This window comes from Sciurus vulgaris, assembly GCF_902686455.1.
Source record: "Sciurus vulgaris genome assembly, chromosome: 9".
NCBI classification, from domain to species: Eukaryota; Metazoa; Chordata; class Mammalia; order Rodentia; family Sciuridae; genus Sciurus; species Sciurus vulgaris.
Genome location: NC_136469.1, coordinates 65226086 through 65247653, shown reverse-complemented (window position 1 = coordinate 65247653; position 21568 = coordinate 65226086). Strand labels below are relative to the sequence as shown.

Genomic DNA, 21568 nt, shown 5'->3' with positions numbered 1-21568 from the left:
AGGCTCCATTCATAACTAATGGTCTTAAGAGCTATTTCATGAACAGATCTTTGCAGTACACACCCTAATATCTTGCTTGCAGTGTCCACAGAGGTTTACCAATTCTTGTTTCTCTTTCTTCAAGGCAGATTAAGTACAGCCATTTTTCTCTTTCTTTGTTTTTTAGTAGAGGGGAGTTGGCAATATTCTCCAGACTAGAATCTCATAAAATTCGTGAACATGGTAATCCCCAGAATTTGAGAGATTATTTCCCACTCCTTGGCATGCATATATCTTACTGATGAGATGCCCTCTAAAATATACATTACCAGTTTATTAAGTCCTTTCAATATGGTATCTTTAATGTAGTGGATTGAAGTGATGTTCTGTGGACTGTATGAAACTGTCAGAGTCCCTGGAGTACTGTTAGAGCAGGAGATTTACCATAACTGAAGAGAGTGAAGTTGTATCACTGAATCTGCCCACATGAAAACTAGATTACTTTGGTTTTTCCTTTGTAATTGTGATAGGGGAGAAAAAGCATCTGCCCCATTGAAAACTGCATACCTATTGACTTGTCTCAGTAGAATTACCAAATATAGTAGAGCAGCTGCAACTACTGTCAGCACCTGATCATTTGTGCTGGGGATTGAATTTAGGGCCTTGTACATTTGAGGCAAGCACTCTACCAACTGAGCTATATTCCCAGCCCAACTCCTGATTACTTATGATACTTTAAAATAATTTTTAAAAACTCATTCACCTTTGTATGCTTTTAGGAAGCATATTGTGTTGGAATGGGTTGGTAGTGTCAGTCTCTTCTGTCTCCTCAGGAATGTGGTCTTGCTGCTTGTTATTTTGGTTAAGAGGGGCAATTCTAGGATCTTGGTTTTGGTATTTCCTACAATAGTGACCCATACTCCATGAGTCAGGGAGCTAATGAGTGCTTTCTGACACTGCCAAAGCTAGAAAAATAATCACAAGATTGAATTGTAGTAATTCCTGTGTCCACTGAGACAGATTTGGGTCCAAACTCCATATATAATCTAACTTCTTTAAAACTCTAAAGTAACTACCAGATCTCTTTGGTATTTTCAGTCACCAGAGATTAGCAGAGCTGGCAAAAGGGTAGGATCTAAAATCAGACAGTAAATGATAAGGCACACCATTTACTTAATGCTGAATGTTTCAGTTGTGATATATTGTTTCCCAAGCTGTTTTCCGATTATATCTTTTTTGGTGCTGCGGATCAAACATAGCCTTTCTTATGTACTCTACGTGTACAGCTACATCCTTAGCCCATATCTTGGTTTTTGTTGTTTTGTTTTTCTTAGTTATACATGACAGTAGAATCTATTTTGATAAAAATTATACAAGCATGGGATATATCTTTTTCTAATTAGGACCCCATTCTTATGGGTGGACATGATGATGGGGTTCACTTAGGTATTTTCATATATGTACATAGGAAAATTATTAGATTTATTGTATTGTCCTTCCTATTCCTATTCCTCTTCCCTTCCATTCATTCCCCTTTGTCTAATCTACTAAACTTCTCTTCTTCCTGTCCCTACTTTAATCGTGGTTTAGTTTCCACATATCAGCAAAAACATTCAACCTTTGGTTTTTGGTATTTTTTTATTTCACTTGGCATGATATTCTCCAGCTCCATTCATTTACTGGCAAATGCCATAATGTCATTCTTTATGACTAAGTAATATTCCATTGTATGTATGTATGTATGTATGTATATATATATATATATATATATATATATACCACACTTTCTTCATCTATTCGTCTGTTGATGGGAATCTAGGTTGGTTCCATAGCTTAGCTGTTTGTGAATTGTGCTGTTATAAACATTGATGTGGCTGTGTATATCTTGTTTTTAATTGAGTTAAACTTAATATAGCTTAAAATTACCATTTAAATATTTATTTGTTTGCTTATTTTGGTTCCAGGGATTGAACTGTGGGGTGCTTAACCACTAAGCAACATCACCAGCCCTTTTTGTTTTTATTTTGAGACAGGGTCTTGTTAAGTTGTTTAGGGCCTCCCTATGTTGCTGAGGCTGGCCTCGAATTTGTGAGCCTCTTGCCTTAGCTAAAATTACCATTTTAGAATGAATAGTTCAGCGGAATTTAGTTCATTCACATTGTTGTGCACCACCACTCTTATCTAGTTCCAAATGTTTTTAAATTTTTTTTTCTTAGTTATAGATGGACACAATACCTTTGTTTTATTTATTTATTTTTATGTGATGCTGAGGAGAGAACCCAGTGCCTCACACATGCTAGGCAAGTGTGCTACCACTGAGTTACAACCCCAGCTCCCCAAGTGGTTTCAGTACCACGTAATAGTATGCTGTACCCATTAAAGAGTGTCTTCCCATTCTTTCCTTCTCTTAGCTCCTATCAATAACCACACTGCCTTCTATCTCTATGGATTTACTTATTCTGGGTATTTCATATCAGTGGGGTAACATAATGTGTCATGGTTTATATCTTTTTTTTTCTTTTCTTTTTCCTTTTTTTTTTTAAATGAAGTTGAATGTTTTATTACTTTGTTGCAAGCTGTTGTTTCCATGTATAAAAATACCACCAGCAAATGCAGTATATTATAAAATTAAGACAGTATTGTTCTTCTGTCATTGTACAACACACACTTTCCTCCACGCCCAATTTTTTCCAGTGAAAGATCATTAAGTATATTGACCCAAATCCAAGGATGGATGTAAGCAAGTTACAATATATAACAGGATTATCCTTGAATTACATATTTTTATAAGTAGTTTTTACCAGAGATAATTTCATGAATTCTGATATCAGAGCCTAAAGCCTACTCTAAAAATTGTTAAAAAAAAAAAAAAAAAAAAAAAAGTATATTGTGTTTATCTGCAGTCATTGGGAAGTTAAGTGGTATCTTCTAGTAGCAGTGTTGAAAGTAGTTTTATAAGTTTTCTATCCACCACTAATTTAAGACAAGTGCTGAAGTTATTCCATACTAGTTTATTTAGGGTACCATTTTCACTCCTCAGTTGATTTTATATATTTCTCATATGCTTCTTCACTCATTAGGTCATCTAGTTCTGAAGGGTCACTAAGTGTCATCTTTATCAGCCAACTGTCTTCATAACAAGATTTGTTCACAAGCCCTGGGTTTTCTGCAAGTGCCTCATTAATTTCAGTTACTTCTGATAGAGGAGAATAGAGTTCGCTGGCAGCTTTCACACTTTCCAAAGCACCAGACTCATCTTGTTTTTTCAATTTTGTCCCAACTTCAGGTAGACTACAATAAACAACATCTCCCAGAGCTTCCTGTGCAAAATTGCTGATTCCCACTGTCCCAGTACCAGTTTTTGTAGTTATCCATTCATGTTTGTTTGTGAATTTACGCTCGGAGAGCAAAGTGGGTCCCATGCGCAGCGCCCGAACGACGCCCGCCCTTACCTGCCGGGGCCATGGCCACGGCTGTGGCGGGCTGGGCACAGCGAGCACCGGGGTTGCATGTAGGCTGCAGGCCGTGGCTAACATGCTCCGTGCCATTCGCAGCACCATGTTCTCAAGGGTACTGAGGGTTTCCCCACTGCGCCTCCGCCACCCTTTCCTTTTGTTTTTAAGACAGAATTTCACTTTGTTATCCAGCCTGACCTCAAACTCCAGGCTGAGGCAGTCTTTCTGCTTCACCCTTCTGAGTAGCTAGGACCACAGGCAGGCATACCCAGCTCAAATATCTTTTATTTAGCAAAGTATTCTCAAGGTTATAGCATGTTTGGGTACTTCATTTTTTTTTTCATGGCTGAATAATATCCATTTCATGCATATGTCACAGTTTTATCTGTCCTCCTTTCATGGGCATTTAGTTAGCTTTTATTCAGCTTTTGTGTCACTCTGACCAATGCTCCCAGTAAGAACAATTTAAAGGAGGAAAAGTTTATTTGAGGCTCACAGTTTCAGAGACCTCAGTCCATAGTTGAACCCCTCCTCTGAATATTCCCGCGTTAACAAAAGCTTTTGGGGGAACACCTCATCCACACCATAAAAATACAATAAAAAAAATAGAAATGTGCTATTTGAACAACTGAAGTTCAGGAATACTTAGTTGGAAAATACTGATGTACAGTTGTTACTTTCCCACCTTAGATGGTTATTTTCCATCTATGACCTTTAAAATGCTTCTTAGAATTTCAGTGCCCTCACTGCTAAGTGAGGGTGACACTATGAATTTCTGAGGGATTTGAATCACTTTTTCCAAATACTTTCAAAATTATTCGTCTGCTTTAAGTTCTATTGTTTTCTTCTTCCTATTACAGAATTTCATAGTTTTTGTTTGTTTTGCTGGTGATGAAACCCAGGGCCTTGGGCATGTTAGGCAAGCAATTTACCAATGAGCAACATCCTCAGGCCTTTTGTACTATTTTTATCTTTAACACAACTTCATCTTTTTCCTGTGTGCAGGAGAGGGATCACTCATCATTTAGTTATTTCTACCATAAGTATTGAAAGAGAAAACTAATAGTTCATTTGTTGTATAATAAAGAAGGTAAAAGAGAAAGTAGAAAACTTTTTTCTCTACCTTGTTTTTATAGCACATGGTACAGTTGTTAACAGAGTAAATGCTTTTCATTGACTAGAATACAAGATTTTTCCTATACACAGACATAGGAGTCTCTTTTGTTTCAGGGAAGCTCAAGTGTGAAATTCAACCACTTTCTTCAAATGTATGTATGTAGCCACAGTTATTCCCAGATCCATCTGCTTAATTTATACATTGTTTATTTCCACTTAAGTTCCTTTTACCATTGTACCACTTTTATGTTGTGATTGAGCAATTAATACTTAGGCCATTCTGTAAATCAAAACTGAAATAAAAGAAAGCTTCTCACAATTTGAAATTTACAGGTGGAATAAAATTGTGAGCATAGATGAAATACTTGTATCATTTGTTAAATTTGCCAATACCTTGGGAAAAAAGTCACATAAATTATATTAGTTAATTTTAGGAACCTTCAAGTGTTATAATAGACTTTTCTTATTGGAGCACTATGTGAATAAAATTTATTTACTGGAGCCAGGTGCAGTGACACATGGCTGTAATCCCAGCAGCTCGGGAGGCTGAGGTAGGAGGATTTCAAGTTCAAAGCCAGCCTCAGCAAAAGCAAGGCACTAAGCAACTCTGTGAGACCCTGTCTCTAAATAAAATACAAAATAGGACTGAGGATGTAACTCAGTGGCCAACTGCTTCTGAGTTCAATCCCTGGTATCCAAAAAAATTTTAAAAATTACTTATTGGATATGCCGTAAAGCTTTTAATACTCTTAAATCAGCAGTTTTTTTCATCCTTGAATACATAAATTTGTCAGTGTTCAAATATAAACTTAAGGAAACGTTGTGGAAAAATAAGCATTCTTATCAAATGTGGTAATTTTCAAGAAAAGTCAAAACACAAATTTAATTTCCTTAATACTGTTGTTATTGGTAATCTCTTAAATTGCTTCCCTTTTTTTTTTTTTTTTTCTTTCCGTCAGGGGGAGGAATCAAATGAGTCTGCTGAATCTAGCAGTAATTGGGAAAAGCAAGAAAGTATTGTACTGAAATTACAAAAAGAATTTCCCAACTTTGATAAACAAGTGAGTAGTGTATGAAAATTTAATCTGTGTGTATTAAATATTTATGTTACAAAACATTGTTTAGATTCAACCATGTAAGAATTATAGGTAAGTTTTGTATTTGTTCGATTAAATGGTCTCTTTTTATCAGTTATATAAAATATATGTGTTTTATACTAGTTTTTGGAAACTGGGCATTGAACCCAAGGATGCTGTACCACTGAGCTACATCCCCATTTCATTTTCTTTTCTTAATTTGAGATAGTTTCTCACTAAGTTGCACAGGCTGACCTCAAACTTCCCATCCTCTTGCCTCAACTCCCCCAGTCACTGGGACTACAGGCATGTGCCACCGCATCTGATTTATACTGCTTTTTAACTCTATACATTGTTTATTTACTAATCATAGTATCAGTATTACAATCCAAATAGTTAAAAACATAACCATAATAACAATTTAGTTCATTTATAAAATGTAAACCATTTGGAAAGCCGTCTATATAACCATTACCCCCATGAAGTAATTGCTTAGTTTTTTTTTGATTCTTGAAATTTCTTACAAAAATTTTAAAGTACAGCTGGATGTAGTGGTGCACACCTATAATCCCAGTGGCTCAGGAGGCTGAGGCAGGAGGATTTTGAGTTCAAAGCCAGCCTGAGCAAAAGTGAGGCACTAAGCAACTCAGTGAGACCCTATCTCTAAATAAAATACAAAATAGGGCTGAGGATATGGCTCAGTAGTCAGGTGCTCCTGAGTTCAGTCCCCAGTACCAAAAAAAAAAAAAAAAAGGAATTTTAAAGTACAGTATTGCATTTCAGTGCATTAGTATTCCATATGCCTTGTTTTACTTTCCATATTGTAAGAGTATTTCCATTGAAGTACATGTTTTCTTAGCATTTAGAATACACATATAGTTGCACTGTTTTTTTAAATTATATACTTAAGCAGTACATTTGTTGAATTCTGATGAGCTGAATGAATATCTTACTGCTATATTTGTTCTTTACAAATGTTGAAACAATGTTTTGTCTTTTGTGATTTCTAAAAGTCTTAACTGCATGTTGAAGTTTCATTTTTAATTGGGCAAACATTTCTTGATCCTTCAGTGTTCAAAGTACTTCCTAGGGAGTATTAGAAATATAAAAAAAGTTGTTGCATTCCCTTCAAAGTATCTAATAGAAATTTGCAAGGGTGAAGTTACATAGAAAGCATTTATAAAGCAACATAAAAACAAGGGTGAAATAATTAGATATGAATTCTTAATTTTAAAATTTAGTTTTAAAAGTATAAACATTTTCATTTCTGTAATGTTAATTTGAAATTTTTAACATTTCTAGGAACTAAGAGAAGTACTCAAGGAACATGAATGGATGTACACAGAAGCTTTAGAATCTTTAAAAGTGTTTGCAGAAGACCAAGGTAATTATTCTTTGTCATTTATTATACATACTTCCTGCTAGGCAAGTTGTTTCTTTAATCTTACATTGACTTGGGAGGCTGAGGCAGGAGGGGCATATTCAAGGTCAATCGAGGCAACTAAGGAAGACCCTGTTTAAGTATAAAAAATTTAAAAAAGGACTAGGGATGAAGCTCAGTGGTAGAGTTACCCTGAGTTCAAAAAAGAAAAAGAGAGTTGGGGATATAGCTCAGTTGTAGAGTGCCTGCCTCGCAAGCACGAGGCCCTAGGTTCAATCCCCAGCACCGCAAAACAAAAAAAGAAAAAAGAAAAAGAAAATACATGCTTTCCATTATATTCTGTATTTTAGTTATAAGAAAAAGTGAACCTATTAGCTATTAACTAAAGAAAAGAATTGAAAAGGATGTTGGCAGTGATGATGTAAAGATTTTTTGAATGACCAGTCCTAAATATTGATCTATTGTTTAAAAAACAAACCAATAAATAAATATATTTTTCTATGTGGCAAATCTTTCTTGGTAGTAAAGGCTACTTTTAAACTGCATGTCTAATGGAGTGTGAAAGAAACATTTTGTACATATTAACAGCTGTTAGTCAGGATGGATCTTGTGTTTGGTGGTATATCTTATAATCACTGTAATGCAGATGTTTTAGCCTGCACTGGCATGACTTTGTAAAGCACTGGCATCTAAAACATAGGAATCATCAGCATTCAAAGTCTAAACCCATAGTGGAACAATCCACTGTGGTAGAAAAGATAGGTGGTGGGGCAGAGTTGAATCACATGTTTAGTAGCATCCCTAAGCCAGGCTTCATGTAGATTTTGTAATTGCAAAATCAGCTTTTAAAGCCCAGTACAGGTGGCTTTAGGTTCATTTTAAATTTAATTCTTTTTTTTTTTTTTTTTTTAGTATTTTTAGTTTAGATGGACACTATTCCTCTATTTTTTTGTTTTTATGTGGTGCTGAGGATCAAACCCAGTGCCTCACATGTGCTAGGCAAGCGCTCTACCACTGAGCTACAATCCCATCCTTAAGTTAATTCTTTTAAGAAAAGCTGTACTACCAGTATTCTTGCATACTGAATGATATTGTGTGACCTGTCACCTCTTCTGAGTCCAAAAATCATTCTCAGAAGATCCAGATTATCAAAGTGAAGAAATTTGGGGGAATTCTGTATTCAGTTTATTTTGCTTATGTATATATACATTTTTTAATATTTTTATTAGTTGTTGATGAACCTTTATTTTATTTACTTATTTATGTGTGGTGCTGAGAATTTAACCCAGTGCCTCACACATGCTAAGCAAGCACTCTACCACTGAGCCACAACCCCAGCTATTGCTAACATTTTTTATTTATATGTGCAGAAAACAAATGTATGATACTTTTTAAGTCTGAAAACCTCTTGAGTAAGTAAAAAATAAACATTCTCAAAAAGTATATTCATCCTTTAGTATCTGTAGGGAAGCTGTTCAGAACCCCTGTGATAGCAAAATCTGAATGCTCAGTTCCTTTTGTAAAATGGTGTATATTTGCATATAATCTGTATATCCTCCCACATACTTTAAATCATCTTAAGATTACTTATAATACCTAATAAAATAAATACCATGTAATTGTTTAGGGAATAATGATAAGAAAAAAGTCCTTACATGTTCATTACAAATGTTTTTTCCTCATACTTTTGATCTGTGATTGATCAAATCCATGTATTTGGAACCTGGCAGCTAGAGAACCAACTGTATTTTTATAGATTCAGTGGTACATATTTTCTTACTGGTATATAAGCTAACAGTTTACCTCTATTCACAGGCATGTAAGAATTCAGTGAAATATGATAGAGAGTAATAGTGTTTTTGATAATAATATATTGAAATGACTTTTTAAATAATGATAAACTTAGAATAGTGGACATAGTGATGGAAAACTTATGGATAGTTGAAAATGGACACTTGATTAATAAACTTCATGATAGGATCAGCATTGTTTTGCCATACCCCTCCGTGTTGGCATAAAGGGTTAGGGCTTCTTCAGTAACATCTGGGACATTATGGATTCACAGCTACAATTTATGTTTTAAGATATAATTTATGTTTATGTTTGTTAAAATTGAAATTTATATTTAATTCTTTTTTAAAAGAAGTTGTTACCTCCTTTTGAAACAAATTATTTTCACTTCCTCTACAAAGTGTGTCAAAATTTAATAGTAAATTGCTGCTGAATTCTGAATTCAAAGGGAATATATGAATGTTTAAATATTTTTCTCATTTCATTTGAAGTCTTACAGTTTTTATTTAATTTATATATATTTCTAATTTATTTATTGTTTGTCTTTCTTTGTATACAGATATGCAATATGCTTCACAGAGTGAGGTTCCAAATGGAAAAGAAGTTTCTTCAAGGAGTCAAAATTGTCCTAAAAATGTAGCCAAAACAAAACTGAAGCAGAAATTTTCTATGAAACCACAAAATGGTTTTAACAAAAAACGTAAAAAAAATGTATTTAATCCTAAGAAAGTCATTGAAGACTCTGAATATGATTCAGGTTCTGATGTCGGTAGTTCACTAGATGAGGACTACAGTAGTGGTGAAGAAGTGATGGAGGATGGCTATAAAGGTAAAATTCTTCACTTCCTTCAGGATGCTTCAATTGGTGAACTTACTTTGATTCCTCAGTGTTCTCAGAAAAAAGCTCAGAAGATAACAGAACTCCGGCCCTTTAATAGTTGGGAAGCTCTGGTAAGGCTACATTCTTTCTTTTTCCCCTGTGTGTGTGTGTGTTTAATTTACAGTACTGAGTATAGTCAAGTTGTCTTTAGCCCAGGGAAGCATAGAATGGGCGGCCTTATCCTGTGTAGAGTCAAACATTACTTTCATTGTAAGCCAATAATATTTCAAATAGTGTCATATGACCTAATTTTGAATGAATTAAGGGGTGATTTTCCTGAAAAAACCCAAGCTGATTGGCTAGGAATACTGTCACTCATTCTTTTGCATAGAAACTTGGTTCATTTCACTGCAGAAGAAGAAATTAGAGCTTACATTTAGGAAGGAGTTGTTTGCTAGCCTGTTCTGATCTGTTACTGCTGAGACACCATGCAGAAAGCAAGAATGTGGCAGAAATTTTACTACAACTGCTTGAAGAGCAGTAGCAACGTCCAGGGGAGCTCCATGATTCAAAATGCCAGCCTAACTGTTTTAATGCTTCACCACAAAAGAAGCAATTGTTTATTTTCTTTTTCATCTACAAGTGATAGCTCAATCTCTAATCATGTTTTGCTTGGTTAAACAACGCGGCCATTTTATGGAGTGTAGCAGGCTTCAGCGTTTGTAATTGGAAAGATAGAAAAGTTTGTGGAAACCTAGAATTCAAGCGTTAGGTGAAGGGAAAGCATGAGCACTGGTAAGTACAGTTTGCATGGTAATTTCCTGTAAAAATTTTATTGAAAATACCTGCTTTTTGAGTATTCTAAATGTCAACAGTCATTGACTCTTATTCCTACAGAAAAATATAAGAACTTTTTTGAAATTTTGCTTCAACATTTGTGGGAATGTGTGCTTTTATAACATGCATTATGTATAGGCCCTGCACAATAAAAGCAATATGGATGATTTTTACAATTTTAGACGATGAAGTGGTCTTAATGCTTTATAAAGCTTTTTAGGATGTTTTATTCCCTGAGTTATAGAGCAAAGTTGCATATGTGATTAGTTCTATACCTTTGTCAAATTTAAATGAGCATAAGTGCACTTGTTTAGTGTCTTGAAGTGGTTGTGGGGGGCCTGCACATGGATGTAGAAAGCATTTTTTAAAAAATTGAAATATTTGAAAAATATAGAAACATTGCTAGTACTTCAGGACTTTAAAAAAATAATAATAAAACCACTCACTTTGCCTGAAGCTTTTGCTTTTCTAGAGACCATCTGTCAAAGCAGGCCCTTTCAAAACTTGTTTGGCTTTGCCTGAGTGATTTATTTCTTAAAGTATTTGCTGAAGGGCTTTCTTGTTCTTCTTTTCTTCCTTCTCTTTCTTTTAATCTTTAATGGTCTCCTGTGTTATTATGAAGTTGGGTTGCTCAGGCTTGTTGGGATTCTAATTTAATAATAAAGAATGCAATTATCTACACTGGTTTGTTTAGTCGCTGTAACTACTTGCCCAGATATCTTATAGTAAATTATACAGTTTTACCAAGGTTATATGTGCCAGATGTTTTTTAAAAATATTCAGCAACTTATCATGTAGAAAGCATATTTCCCCTACTAATTAATTGGCATAGTTTAAATTAGTCTTGACATGAATTCGGAGATTATGCATTACCTTACTTAAACCTCCTAATTTCTTGTCCCTCTCTAAAAGTGAACATAAAGACACTTATTGTTTTAGCCAGCCATCCAAATGTTGAGTGTTTTATGAAGCAGTTAAAAAAAATCTTAGAAGTAGACTTTCTATTTGAGTTCAGTGAATACAGTGTTTTGTTGTCCTGTGCAATGTAGTAGTTAAATAGCTTTTTGTAAATTTATAGTTTGAATTAACAAATAGAAATATATAACTTTTAATTTTAGTTTGCTTCGAATTTTGAACTTTCAGCTTTCAATAACATCAGAATTTTGAATATAACTGAATTGCAGAGCCATTTAATATCTTAGAAGTACCAAAAGTCAGTATTATGTACATTTTGGTAAAAAGCTATATAATTTACTCCTATTCATCAATAAGTTTTGACAATGAATCTCTAAATAACTTTGAAAGTATAGAAAAAAATAAGTTTTTGTTTTGATAGCTGCTATATTTAGAAGTTCCTGTGAAATTAGTTGTTTTAATCGTGGAATCAGTCAGACTTTAATGAAAATTACAGGATATTGTATATTAAGAATGTCCTGATAATAATAGCTAGTTAATTCTTTCTTAAAATTATTGTTTAATACTAAGGTGTGTTTCATACTGAGGTGTGCAGGAATTCTTTTTTTTTTTTTTCTTTTTTTTTTTGTGGTGCTGGGGATTGAACCCAGGGCCTCGTACTTGACAGGCAAGCACTCTGCCAACTGAGCTATATCCCCGGCCCAAGGAATTCTTAACAGAATTTCTTAGAACTATAAAATTCATAAATATTTCATGGAAATAATGCATAGTCATCTCATGAATTAAGTGAGCACATAAGTTTAAAATTTGGTTCAAAATAAAGTTTCTTTAACATTGGTAGATTTTTTTTTTTTTTTTGTGGTGCTAGGGATTGAACCTAGGGCCTTGTACATATGAGGCAAGCACTCTACCACCTGAGCTATATCCCAAGCCCTAGTAATCTTTAAATAATTAAATATCATTTGCATTTCATTGTCTTATTATAATAACAACTTGAATGTGGAAATTGTTAGCAGTTTCTTGAAAAGTTATAAGAATATTTTTTAAAGATCTTTGATTCATCATATAAGAAGTCTGATGTATATGATATTTAAAAATATATAATATACTTGTGTCATACCAGTCACTTAGTTATCAAATTGCAATGATTTTTTTTTTTTTTTTTTTTTTTTTTGCAGTGCTGGGGATTGAATCCAGGGCCTTGTGCTTATGAGTCAAGCACGCTACCAATTGAGCTGTATTCCCAGCCCTGCAATGATTTTAAATACAGAGATTATTTTTTTTTTTTATATTGTTATGATTTTCATGTCAGAGAATACTACTTTTTAACTCAAATACTTATGGGTAGTTTAAACACCCATTTTATCTGAGGAAAAGCTGGTTATTTAAGAAAAAGTCCGTTACCTAAAAGGGTGTTTATATTTGCATCTTTATTTAATCCTATTGAGTTTTTTAATTTGCATCAAAATTTAGAGACTTTAACTTCATAATTTTTCTACTCTTAGCTTTTCTGCATAATAGTAATAATTTAAGTGCTCATCCTAAGAAAATCACATCCTTAAATCATGTAGACTTCGGAAGTGTACTAAGCCAAAAGTGTTTTTAGTTTAAAAACTAGTTATTGTTAATTGGTGAAATGGAAGTTTTTATGGCCAAATTTCACGTTTGATTGATAGTTCCTCACCCACTTACTGAATTTTTGTCTAGCCTTATGCAAGGTAGAGTCGGGGATATATTGTGTCCATGATAAGTCTTATTACATTGCCTCTTTATGTGTTAATCAGAATAGCAATGTGTTTATACTGATGAATACAATATTCATGAATAGCTCAGTTCATGAGTAGCTCAACCCCCAAACTTCATATATGTATGTACTTCATTAACATTTAAATCAGCACACATGCAGTTTTCCTTTGCTGTTAGCCAAGCAACCCAAGTTTAGTTGATGTCTGATATTCTATTCTGTGCTCCTTGTGCTTCTTTCATTTACTGGTAACTTGTAGCCCCCAATTTTTATTGGGGGGGGGGGGCTTTGTTTTTACTCAGAAATTTCTATAAGATGTCTGTATAAATTTGTTACTTGAAGCATTGCAATGCCTATTTCTTCCTTCCAGAAGGGAGGCTTTGTTAACTTTGATTATAAGATCACTCTACTCTGGCTTTGTTTTAGTTTGTATAATGATAAACTTTGGTTTAAAAAAAATAAATGTGTTTTGGGTACTTTGGAGGCTACTGCCAACTTATTCGTATTAATAAGATTAGATGTGTATTCTTAGACTTTTATTGTTAAGTAGGGATTAAATAATTTAATAAATAAATGTGCTTTTAAACAATTTCTTCCATCCTATAGAAAATTAAACCTTTGTTCTGGAACAGTGACACACTGTGGCAAGAGAGGGGTACTTCAGTTTCAGACTGCTTTTGAAAAAGAGTGATTCTTGGAGTTTTTAATTAATCAAAGAGAATGGTAATCAGGACCAGATTGAGATCTTTTTTTCATGTAATTATTCAACAAGTAGCAGTCATGGATTTGTTTCTTTCTTCCCCCTGAGAAAGTAATTATTTGAAAATGATTTGTTCTGTGTAAAATTGGAACAGTACATTAATGAAGAAGAAAGTAAAGTTTATCCAAAATTTTACCAAAGATACCTATCATTTAAGATACTTTGAGCATCATCTTTTTGTATTTCAGACCATATAAATAGGATCGTATTTTCTGGGCTCATCATTAAATTCTTTTTTGTTGTTGTTGTTACCAGGGATTGAACTCAGAGGTGCTTAACCTCTGAGCCACATCCCCAGCACTTTTTTGTATTTTATTTAGAGACAGGATATCAAGCTACTGGGATTGCAGGCATGCCCCTATTTAATAACAGTATGTATTTACAGGGTACTTTGTATTTCTTAAGTCTTTTTTTTGTTTCCTTGTTTTTTTTTTTTTTTTTTTTTTTTTTTTTTTTGGTAAAGCTGAGTAACTTATCAGATTGTTAATGGTTTTTAAAATGTTCAGAAAACAGGAACATGGTGTCAGCAGAATGTTCTTAAACACCTTTTCTTAAATGCCACTCACTCCGATGTTAATTGTGGAAGAAAATAGTACTGGACTTCTATTAATTCTTTTGTTAACTTTGGTTTTTATTACTTATACACACTGTTAGGATTAACAGGTTAAATATTTAGGGTTGTTCTCCCCCAAAATTCATAGTCATTCCTTTCCACAGTCTATTTCCCACATGTAATTGCTTTTACAGCTTATGTTCCATTCTTATTGCCTTCATATATCTGCGTAATATCATTACATTTTTTGTCATGTGTAAGCCTTATCTATCAACATAACAACATGGATGAGTAGATTTGTGTTCTTCTCATTGTTGGCTTCTTTTCACATATCATTTCCAATTCCTGAGACTTACCAATATGTTGATGATATGGTAAGTTTGAAGATCATTTGTGGTGTTTGCATTATTTTGACTATGTAAATGCCTTTCTAGATGAGCTATGTAAGATAATACATGATTATTTTTGCTGAACATTTTGTTTCTCCAATTCTTAATTTAGTTTTTCTGTTTGCTTACTTTTGTGCTTCCAGTAGTTAGTGATGTGTTTTTTTTTCATCAGAAGATAGTAATGTCTGTTTTATTTTTGTGTTATTAGCAGTGTTTGATGCTACATGCTTAGATCCATAATTTAATCAGGGTTTGCTAAGTTAATATTTTAAGATTGTCATTACTACTTCTTTAGGAACTATTTATAAAAGAACTTCCCTAATCTGCCCCTCTACATATTTGCTGTTTGTATAAATTCATAAGTATTTCTTTCCCTTTATTTCTCAGTTCTCTGGGTATTATTGGATTAATTATCCCATTACTTGTTTCTTTTTGTTTGTTTGTTTGTTTGTTTTGTTCTTTGGTGCTGGGGATTGAACCCAGGGCCTTGTGCATTCGAGGCCAGCACTCTACCAACTGAGCTATATCCCCAGCCCAGTCACTTGTTTCTTGTGATTTCTGAGTAACCATAATCAATTTATGCCTTTAAAAAAAAAGTAAAAGGAAGAAAAGAGATATTTTTCCTAGATCCTAGATTTCATCAGTCTGCTTATGATAAGTGCCTATGAAATTCTGTTCTTTCCCTTATAATACTAGTTGTTTCACTTAAAATTGTTACGTGTTTCCCAATAACTATAAACCATATGAGAACAGAAACTGTGTTGTCTTTCTGACGGGGCACTTTGATCAGTTAGAGTATTATTTGCTAAAATGCAAGAATTTGCATAATAAATGGCAATTGCCTATAGAAAAATGTTCATTTACTTATTTTGAACCTTTAAGGTCTTAAGGCATTTGTTACTGGGAAAAGAGCATAGACTTCAGATTCTCTTGTTCAACTCTATGACCTTGGAAATTAAACCTTAGTTTGTTCATCCAGAATTGGTGAACTGATCTTGGAATACTTAGGATTTAATGAGTACCTGAATAAAAGGCATCTGTGGTTCCTTAAATGCTGTTCTTATAAAAATGTTAAGTATGTGCAGATAACTTAATATTTCAGTGCCATTTTGTGAAGTGCTAAGTTGGGTTTGTGTGTGTGTTTTGTTTTACTTAAAATCTTTCAGAACATTAGCAATAATACGATTTTAGAATAAATTGGATAATTCGTATCTTACCAACTTATTCTAGGATAAAAATTAAAAATGTATATTGTTAAAAGTTGCAAAGATGCATCAGTATATTCTAGCAGTATTGATTTTGTATTGTTTGGAGGTTCTCTCTGAATTTAGAAATAACTGATCACAGGAATAATTTAGAGTAGTTAATTTACTCATGTAACTTGGAAGAACATGCTAAAATATGACAAATCAAAATCGTGTGATTTTTATCTAGCAGATGGTGTTATTTTGGTTGCTTTTATTCAGTTCTGGATTATGGGAATTTTTGTTTTACCCAAGCTTTCAAAAAACTTCTGGGTTTTCTCATCCCCCCTTTTTTTAAAGCCCTTTTCTGATACTTGGGATTGAATTCAGGGGTGCTTTATCACTAAACAACATCCTCAGTTCTTCCCATTTTTTATTTTGAGACAGTGTCTCACTAAGTTGCTAAGGGCTGCGCTACTTTGCTGAGGCTGGCCTCAAACTTGTGATTCTCCTGTCGCAGCCTCCCATGTTGCTGGGATTACAGGTGTGTGCTACCATATCAGGCAAAAAATATTTTTGTAATGTTCTTCAGGATATTTTTCAGCTATCCATATGAAAAATTCTAATGTTGATATACTAAAAATAGCTTTTTCTTTTAAAGTTTTCAGCCTCATCTTTTGAAAAACAAGTATAAGTTTTGAAGGAAATTCTTTTGCACTAAACCATTTATATAAATGTTACATTGAAATTGATTTTTGAAAGTCTTACATAATATTAATTGGAGATCATAATTAGCTTTTGGGTGTGTTTGTATGTTCAGTATTGAACCCAGGTCTTCACACATGCTATGTAAACACTATTCCTGAACTATACCTCCAGCTCCCATAATTAACTTTTGATTCTTGTAATATCTTTTCAAGTAATAGTCTTAGTTTGAGAACATAATATCAAGTGACAAATGAGTTTTGAAGACTATGGATGGGTTGCACTTCGATAATGGATATGTAAAAATATGCTTTAGAAAGGTTAATAGGTCACAGGAAGTGGCAGAAATGGAGACCAGATCAGGTACATGGTATGTGTTAATACAGAAAAGCAAATCTAAGATTTTGAAAAAACTTGATGGGAGATACTAGCAAATTACCTACTAATGTTTCTCCTATAAGAGAATAGCTGCCAAGGTCCAATTTTGAAATTTGAAATTATACATTTTGAGAGGGAAAGATATATTTTATTTGAACAGAGTGAGTTTCAAGCGACAGTAGGAGAATGGGAATGCAAATGTGCACATGAAGAAGTTGCTTAACCCTTAGCAGTTCGTTAAACTTGATTAATAAAAGTTTAAATTAACAAACTTTTTTCCCCTCAAAGAATTTGGCTTTCTATTTACTAGCTCTGGACTATTAAAATGTTTTTCTTTCCATGTCATAGTTCACAAAGATGTCCAAAACAAATGGCTTATCAGAAGATTTGATATGGAACTGTAAAACACTGATTCAAGAAAGGGATGTAGTTATAAGACTTATGAACAAATGTGAAGACATTTCAAATAAATTAACCAAACAAGTTACTATGCTTACCGGAAACGGAGGTGGATGGAATATAGAACAACCCTCCATTCTAAACCAAAGGTAACATTTGTTGAACATAGTCACTATTTTATCTCAGTTGTGTAAAATATCTGAACTTATTTCTGTTTTCTGCCTAGGGAAATTAAATGTGATATAGCCATTAGTGTTAGAGAACCCCCAGTGTTTCCTTTAATGGCACATTAGTAGCATATGAATGGTTTTTCATCGATTTTTTTTTCCCCCCTTCTCAAGTAGGGTATTTTATTCCATTATATCGTTATAAACTAGTAGGTGGAAATTATTTAGTGTTATGTAACTTACGTCTTCCTTGTCTGATGATAATTTCTTATATCTAATCATAGAAACTGAAAAGGCATTTTAGCTCCCCTATACATAAATTTGGTGTTTGGGAAAACATCAGTTGCTTAATTATGTCAGTGTAAAAATTTGTTTTAGCCCATTTTATTTTCAGTTACAAATAAAATGATTAAAATGTCCCGTATTTGTGGTGAAATGTTTGAAATATTTTAGAATATTTTAAAATCCTTGGCTTTAAAAACACATTAAGTAGGAAAGGACAGACAACTTGTATTAAGCGGATTATATAAGTGTAATATTCCCCAAAACTGTTACTTTCAATAAAACACCTTGTCAGAATTCTTGCAAAAAATAAACACAAAAAATTGTCCAGTTGTTAGTACATACTAAAATTACTTTTTATAATTGTGAATTCCTATGTTTTGCATGATGTTGGGGGCTTGAGGTGGGGAAATTGTTTTGAACTTCCTTTAAAAGCTTGTTTATTTTTAATAGTTTGGAGACCCAGAACTGTTCAGAATACTTCCTTTTTAAAAAAATACATGAAATTGTTTGCTATGATATTATTTATAGTGGCAAAACTATGAAAACAATCTGAGTTCCTAAAAGCAGGGAAAATTGAAATGAATTATGGTTTATCCATACTGTGCAATGGTATGCAACTTAAAAAATGAGTTACACCTGTTCAGAATATTTCTGATAGATATTTTAGTAAGATTAGCATTAGGGTCTTATTAAAATGATAACCTTAGTTGTTGATTTTAATTTTGGTATTTTTCTAAGTTAATGATCAAAGCATAGTTGCTGATCATTTGTTAATAATTAAAAATTGAGATATGAAAAAGAAAAAAACGGGATATGATTACTGGCCTTTAAAATAAGCTACAATCTTTTCTGTGCCCTTCTAGGGTGCTATGGGATGGTGTAGGGAAACGTCATGCAGTTACCACAAAAGAAGCTCTTTTCTGTTGCATAGAGAGAACTATATCAGCAAATTCATCTCCTAAAAGTGTAGTTGGAGCTGCTGCTTCTTGTTCTCCAGCATTGGATATGGGGAGTTCTTCACTCTACAAGACTTACCCAGTTGAGTCTACTTTATCATAATTTGGATTTTAAAAAATCAAGTGCTTTATTGCATCACCTAAAAATTTCTTTCTAAAACCACACTCACAAAGTCTTATTACTTGTAAATAGTACGATCAGGTAACACTATCCATTCTATTAGACTGAGGTTTTTTTTTTTTTTTTTTTTTTTTTTTTATGAGATATTTAATATCTGAGGAAAAAACAGTTTTTTGGATTTTTTTTTTTTTTTTCTTTCTGTATTTAGGTAAGTGGTCATTGGATCTAATCCAAAGAACTACTTCTAAAAACCTATATAATCAGTCTCCTTAGGGTTTATTTAAGTGAACTTTTAGAGGATAGAATTTGTTGTCTTGGTTTTTGTTCTCCAGGCAGGTAAGAGTTGCACAAGCACTCTTTACTTAGTGTACTAGCCAGGCATTGTGACTGCTTAGTATAGAATCATTTCCAGTTTTTTTTTTTTTTTTTTTTTTCCTTGGGAAACATATTAGCACAGAGGAAAACATCAGACTATCCTGATGAATGGAACCTATCATACTCATGCTTGTCTCTTTCTTTTTATTTTCTTATTTATTTATTCATTTTTAGTTTTAGGGATCAACCAGGGCCTCATACATTGCTACACAAGAGCTCTGCCACTCATCTATACTCCCCAGCCCTTCAGTCTTTCTCTTAGCAGATCAAATTCTTTGTAGCAAACTATACTTTGAAGCTGTATTAATGTTAACTGTTTCATTTTCCTTTAAAAATTTATGTAAATTATAACAAAATTCACCTTTTGGAGATACAGATATCCTTATTAAAAATAGTCTTTGTAGAGAAAAATATTTGCCATGTACGGTAAAACCTTTCTACATTCATGAATCTTTATTTTTAAAATCTCGAAATTAAAATTGCCTCAAGTTAAAATATAATAAGAGGGAAGTTTTATTATTATCATAGATACAGCCATCTCAGGCTTTAGCAATTCTGAAATTGCTAAGTCTTTCCTCAGACTTTAAATTCATCAGCTCTACTGTCTTTACAAAGATTTCTTACATGCTCAACATACAGTATATTTAATCAGATGTGTCCTTTCTATTCTGGGGTAAATCTGTCAGTGTTCTTATTCATCCTGAGTTTGACAGCATAAGTTTTCTATCAAGTTTTTCAACAGGAGCTGTGAATCCATTTGACATTGATGTGAATGCACACCAATATTGAAGATAATAGTTTGACTAATTCATAGTACTAGGGTGTAATTATTTAGTTTGAATACTTCTATTAAAACAAACTAATGTGGTAGTATTAATGTATGGCAACTGTGTCACACTTCAAATCTGAACTTTTGTTCATTCAGCATCTCTAATTTATTTACATGTACCACTTCATACAAGTCTCTGCCCTTATATTACTTTATTTTAAACTCAAATTTAGCATATTATATGTACCCCTGATGTTTTTATTTCTGGCCTTTTTCACATTTAAAAATAATTTAGAAATCAGTTTTCTCTGGCAGGAGATATAAGCCCAATTTAATTTTCAGTTATGAAAAACTCATGGTAAATTTGGAAGGCTGTATTTTTTTCCTCGAACAAAACAAGTTACTTTAAAATAACTTGCCTCATTTTCTTTCATGATCTCAGAAATCTTAAAATCATTATTTTCCTTAATGGAAGGTAAGAAACCCTTTGGTTTAGAGATATTTTATAGATATAACTGTCTTTAGAAAAGAGTCCTTAAATAATTCAGAAGACCTGAGCAAATCTCTACATTCTTATCTATAAATTGGTGATTGTGGTTCATAAGCAATCATAGAAATTCTTAGAAAACTCCAGTGTCAAAGAAAAATGGGAGGGAGGTATGATTACATAGCATCTATATAGTAGAAAGTGTAGAGAAAGAATATAACTATCCAGTTTCAGAAATTGGTGATAATAAATGGAGTTATAAATTTTTTTTTTTTTTTTTTTTTTTTTGTGTGTGTGTGTGTGTGTTGTTGGTTTTGTTTTTGTTTTTCATTGTAGTGCTCGTGATTGATCTCATTAGCAATCAACCGCCAAGGTACATCCCCAGCCCTTTTTATTTTTTATTTTGAAATTTTGAGACAGATTCTCACTAAGTTGCTGAGGCCAACCTCAAACTTGGCTATTCTCCTACTCAAGCCTCAAGAGTTCTTGGGATTATAGCCACACCCCAATGTGCATGGCCAAAATGTTTTTGTTAAAATTGAATTTTCATTGATCCTTTTATATTCAGAAGAATCTTGTGATACTAAGCAATATAGTTACTTGTAATTTAGACAGATCAGAAGCATGTGTGTATGTATGTGTGTGTGTGATACTTACATATATTACGTGTAAATGGTATAATAAAGCTGTTTAATGTCCTAATTCTGTGTAATAGGTGCCTTTTCCTCAACACTTCTTAAAATTTGATGTGTAATGAGTATCAGTTGACTCTCAGCATGTGTTGGTGAGAGACATTCAGTAGTTTTTGTTTATTGAGAATATTTGCTTGCTTATATGATAGGTTGTATGTTGGAATGCATGTTGGTCCTTGGGTGATTTATAAGTGATATAATTGGCCTACCTTATCAAGTTTCATTTTCATAAAA

The 21568-nt window shown here is 33.1% G+C and overlaps 2 protein-coding genes across 7 annotated transcripts in view; one reads left to right on the top strand and one right to left on the bottom strand.

The window, feature by feature from the left end:
• Window positions 1–21568, top strand: part of SMARCAD1 (SNF2 related chromatin remodeling ATPase with DExD box 1) — an 83281-nt gene that overhangs the window by 40064 nt on the left and 21649 nt on the right. For 5 of the 6 annotated variants that reach the window (XM_079154737.1, XM_079154738.1, XM_079154739.1 and 2 more), the window contains 4 exons: window positions 5510–5611; window positions 6929–7010; window positions 9358–9749; window positions 17432–17631. In XM_079154737.1, coding sequence (XP_079010863.1) covers window positions 5510–5611; window positions 6929–7010; window positions 9358–9749; window positions 17432–17631 — 776 coding nt within the window. Of the gene's footprint in view, window positions 1–5509; window positions 5612–6928; window positions 7011–9357; window positions 9750–9771; window positions 10414–17431; window positions 17632–21568 lie in introns of those variants that run through there. The other variant, XM_079154741.1, reaches the window with a different exon arrangement.
• LOC306670169 (glycine cleavage system H protein, mitochondrial-like) lies at window positions 1744–5491 on the bottom strand. Its single transcript, XM_079154742.1, has one exon. The coding sequence runs from the start codon at window positions 3537–3539 to the stop codon at window positions 3009–3011; it is 531 nt and encodes a 176-aa protein (XP_079010868.1). The 5' UTR covers window positions 3540–5491; the 3' UTR covers window positions 1744–3008.